Source organism: Mucor mucedo (assembly GCF_025094135.1).
Source record: "Mucor mucedo strain NRRL 3635 chromosome Unknown EV154scaffold_208, whole genome shotgun sequence".
Taxonomy (NCBI): Eukaryota; Fungi; Mucoromycota; class Mucoromycetes; order Mucorales; family Mucoraceae; genus Mucor; species Mucor mucedo.
In genome coordinates, this window is record NW_026252492.1 from 19637 (window position 1) to 24915 (window position 5279).

The following is a 5279-nucleotide window of genomic DNA, read 5'->3' on the forward strand; positions in this document are numbered from 1 at the left end:
AATTCCAAATAATGACATACAATCAGTACCAATACTAAATTGATAACTGTTATTTTCAGGAGCAAGATTCATAACCTCAAAGACACGTTTTATAGTTTTATTATTACAACTAACGCTTAATTCACAAGTACCAATCCTTTTTACAAAAGTATTCTTATCCGCAGACCGAATGAAGTAATTACAAAAATTATGCTTATTTAATTGGTCCTTACTAACATGATTTATAAACTTTATTTTAATATTATTTTTTCTACAGAACTCATAGTCCACCGAACTAAAATTTGGGCCGCATCCAAATAAGGAGAACGTTCTAATAGAATTATCAGTAGTAATAGTATCAGTATCAATGTTTTTAAAATCTCTTGTTACATCTTTTATATTTGCAGACTTACAATCAAGAGCTAAACGCGCCATTGACACATTATGGTCCTTATTCTCATCTTCATCAACAGACGAGGAAGGCTCACCACCTCTCATTGCCATTCTTGACACCTTATTCCTTTGAGCTTGCTTAAACTCTTCACAGCGGTGACCGTAGAACCAGGTCTTACCACAAAAGGTACAAGGTTTCTTACCAGAAGAGGACGAGGTAAAGGGTCTCTTAGATCCAGAAGAATCCTTATTAGAGCCGAAGTGGCTGGAACTGTGGGTCTTGTTGTAACGCTCATTGTCCTTATTGCCATACGAAGACGAGGAGGAACCAACCACAGAGTAGCTACCAGAGGAGCCGGAAGAAAGGTAATCGGAGTCCGAGGCAACAACCAATTGGATCATGTCCTCCAGTTTACAAGGTAACTTCGTACCATACTGAGAGGAAATAGCACCAGACGTTTTCTCCCTCACTTGCTCTCTCAAAGAACAGTAGAACATCAGTACCAGTTGGACACCATCCTTCATATCCGCTTGTCGACGCAATTTTTGAAAACGAGCACCATACGCACGACAAGATTTATTTGGGGCTTGACGTAAACGATTGACATTAATCATCAATAAGAACTTTCGGTAAGGGGTATCAAAATGATCAAGGACGATTGTTTCAGCTTGCTTCCAGGTGAGATCCTTGTTGTCCAGATTTTTGAGAAACCAGCTACGATCATCCTTGTTAAGACTCATAGGTAGGAGTCGTTCCCAGTGAGCATTTAAGTCCAAAGCATGGTCCTTGAGAACAGTACGAAACTGGTCACAGAAGTCGTACACAGAGTCAAAAGACTCAGAGTTGGGTCTTTCCAATGGAGTGGAAGTCAGTTGAAGGAAAGGGAGATCCTTAGGAACACGAGAGGCATTCTTGTCATCTTGAACCTTGGTTGGAGACTTCATCTTTCGATATGCTGTCAAAGCATCCCTGGCATCAGTGTATGAATTCAAGACCGAAAGATAATCCTGGTAGGAAGCTTTGGTGGCAGGACTAGCTTCATCCAAAAGTTGGTTTGAAAGGTAAGCAGCATATGCTTGATAGCATTTTTCTTCCAATTTAACCAAGTTGTCATTAGCAGACTTCAAGATGGCCTTAGAGTCCAGAGCAACAGGAGCAGGTGCAGCAGGAGCAGTATCCTGTTGGGGAGTACTATCAGTGTCTTAGGGCCCTCGCAAGCACATCAAACTATTTTTTAAAGATCCCGATTAAGGACATTAATTTTTTTATTTTTTTTGTGAAAGGTTACAGTTTTTCCAAATAGAATCTTTTAAAATTTTAATAATATATATGGACGATTAATAACAACATTGAATATTTTCAGTGCTAAAAAATCCGAATTGTCCAAACGAAGAATTAAAATCTGCAGGCCCCAAAAACCTTCTATCGGATTATTTAATGTCCAAATCCGAATACTGAAATCACGAATGTTGTTTTACTTTTCAACAAGAGCCTTTTATTTTTATCGATTTACTTTTTTTTTACCATCTCCATTTTATTTTACAGATATGAGTTTCCAAAATTATTCAAGTGCTGACTTCATCAATGGCCAACGCCCAAACCCTCCTGTGGTAAGAGGCCGACCCAGAGTAAACCCTTCGTCTGCTGCACAGATTCCCACTGACGTACCTGTTCCATCCTCTCAACCTGTACCTACCCCTTCTTCTGTACCGGCACCATCTTCCGAACATGTTCCTTCTGCTGGTCCTGTTCCTGCTACCGAGCAAGCTCCTCCTCCTGCTGCTGAGCCAGTTTCTGCTGCCGATTCCGTACCAGAGCCTAACACCAACCTTAACTGGGATTCACAAAACTGGGATTTACGAAGCACAAATGTATTGATTGAAATGTGTTCTGCGTATCTTGTTGAAGCGGGTGTGACTAGCTCAAATGAGGCAAAGGCAGCTTTAATCCCAAAGACAGAAAAAGCCTTCAATGACAACGCAGCCGTCAATGGCCAAAGAGACATCTGTGCCATGACCACTAAATGGCATGCTCTTCATGCTAAGTATCGAAGCAGACGAGACGATGCTAATTCTACTGGTAGTGCACCTCTTCAACACTGGGAGTTTCATGATTTGATGGAGCAGGCAACAATACAAATGCCAACTACAAACCCGCCTGTTACGTACAGCTCCCATTCCAGAGAAACTGTGGACAACCGTGGTGATTATGCCACCAGAAGACGTGGTCATTCAGAAGTCGATAATAATAATGAAGAGGATGAGGATGATGATGTCGTTCCTCAGGTAAATGCAAGACGTCCACTTAATGTAAGTGTGTCAATGTGGTTTATGGCAAACTATATGGAGCAAATGGAAGCTCAAAGCCGGGCTGAGAGAGCAGCTGATCGTGCTCGTATGATCGAAGAAAGGAATACCGATCGTGCACGTATGGCTGCTGAACGAGAGGCAGATATTGTTCGTATGGCTGAAGAAGATACATACCGACGAAATCAACTGGATCATAACAACGATTACAGACGACAAAATACTGAGTTGTTAAGAGAGGCTACTTTGTCCAAGTCCCGAATGGTAGATTTGTTTGCTGCTTCAATTGCTCAAAACAATAATGCCAGTCGTGCTCCCACCCCTACTACTACCACCAGCAACAACAATCCCCCTTCTCCCAATCCGTCTACAGATAATATGATTTAAATAAAATTGAATAAAACAAAACGTTTTCTATACTTATCTATTTCTATTTCTAAGTCTAGTTCTTCTTCTACTTCTACTTCTAGTTGCTCTTCTCCCCCCTCTAGCCGCCCCACGTCTACTTTTACATCTCATCAATTCCTCAAAAATAGTAATCCTTCTGCTACTACCGCCTACATCAGGTGCATCTTCATCTTCAGGAACAGCTGCACTATGATCTTGAAGGTGAACAGTTTCGGTAAACCCGGTATCAACAAGGTCGATACACATATTTTGTAAAATACAACATTCGGTAATCACCTCGTTGATCTTCAACTGGTCCAACATGTAAATGTACTTGCCAGTAAATCTCCAACGAGCCACCAACACACCAAAGGCTCTATCGAACGCCATTCTTGTAGATGAATGTACACAATTGAATGTACGCTTGCGACTGTCTAGCACGCATTGACTCTCAGGAAATGGTGTGATCAAGTTGGGTCCCAAAGGATAGGCAGAGTCACCGATCATGAACGTGTTGTCAGGAAAGTGAATGTCTGGGTGGCGAAGAATTTCACTCGCTATATCACTTGATCGGAAAGCAGCAGCATCATGCGTTCTTCCTGGAGTAAATATTGTTGTGTTAGCTTTTATATTGTTTCATCGCAGATCATTTTAGTACAATACCTGAGTCACCCACTTTGATATACGTGAATCGTAATGCAGAGTTACATACGGCAGTAAGCTTCACGGAATAGTTGTTCTTTCTATCCCTGAACATAGCACCCACGATTGGAGGGGAAGGTTGGTGAATGATAAAGTTCTTACCATCCACAGCACCAATCACACCATTCAATCTATCCTCAGTACTACTCCCGAAACCGACAGCGATCGCATTGGCTCTGATAGGGTCTGATGGTCATGTCAATAAATGACCAAGTTGATCCTCAATTGCTTTGAGTGTTCTTGTGGTGAAGTTGTTATAACTAACTGATGAAACACCCTAAAGCATATACGCTTGACGATATCCGATATGGCAATTACCCAACCGAAATAAAGCCGTTGCGACTTGGATATAAATCGGAATAGTATTGGGTGCGACAAGATTGAATTTGTCAGGAATGAGGGAGGAAGGAGACAGGCAGGACAGGACAGAGAATGAATAGCTTCTTGAAGCAGGTTATTTATTTAAGAATAAAAGGGAGGAAAGAAAAGAGAAGATGATTTTGAAATATATCTGATAAAGAAAACTGGGAGAAGTGAAATTTATCAGCTATATTTATAGAGAAAGAAAAACAAGAAATTAAATAAAAGAATAAGCAATGAGAAAAGTTAGTCATAGCTTATGTAGATCATGACAAAGGATTTAAAGAGCTGACAGATCAATGATGAATATTGATTCTGAAAGCTGGTTACTCATATTGCATATTTGGGGCATAACATGTAACAGGATCATGACAGAATTCTTCGTGTGCCAAAAGCTCGTTCACCAAATGCTCCAAAGCACGCTTACCCATACGGTAGTTGGCGCGATAACTACTGACCTGGTTTTCGTCATTGTCATTGAGGAATGGGTGTTCCAATCTCCAAAAGTGTTATCGACGCGATTCACGTCTACCATCAACACTAATTACTGTTCTTGTTCTTTCTACATGTTTGCCCATCATGAAAATGGGGAGATAGTTAATAGAAACTCCATATTCATTGCGGTAGTTGCTGGCAATAAAATTATATTGGACACGTTCTGCTTGGTAAAGTTCTCCACTGGAATGAAGAGTCGTCATAATTCTACGAGGCGTTGTCCAGTAGAATTAAGAATTTCCAATCTATATTCTTCGAGAGATTCAGATTCTTCTTTGACAGATTCTTCGTTGATTCGAACTATAAGGAGCTACAACGGAGACACGATAAACGCAATTTGTTGTGGGCTCATCATTCTTAAACTGTAATTTTGTCTTTAAAAAATAAAGGAACAGATATTTTAGTAATCTGCAAAAACTTTATTATTAATCATTCAAATTGGGTCATTTAAAAAGCAACGTCATGGATTTCAAAAAAGATTTCTTTAGGAAGTCTGAAGTAACCTTTCACAAAAAAAAAAAAAAAAAAGAAAGAAAAACAACTTAATGTCCTTAATCGGGATCTTTGAAAAATAGTTTGATGTGCTTGCGAGGGCCCTAAATCATACAAATCTGAGAATTCTGGTCCGTTATCCGTCAAGATCCAATAGGTTTGCG

General features: G+C 40.1%; 1 protein-coding gene across 1 annotated transcript; it reads right to left on the reverse strand.

Annotated features, from left to right (window-relative positions):
- Positions 1–3712: 3712 nt before the first annotated feature.
- On the reverse strand, positions 3713–4870 carry EV154DRAFT_530313 (uncharacterized protein; the record flags this gene model as incomplete). Its single annotated transcript, XM_051603739.1, has 5 exons — positions 4677–4870; positions 4502–4586; positions 4059–4110; positions 3979–4028; positions 3713–3954 (listed from the first exon to the last, which is right to left on the reverse strand). Exons 1-5 carry the CDS (start codon positions 4824–4826, stop codon positions 3713–3715), a joined length of 579 nt encoding a protein of 192 aa, XP_051451053.1. The 5' UTR covers positions 4827–4870.
- Between the last annotated feature and the right edge of the window lie 409 nt (positions 4871–5279).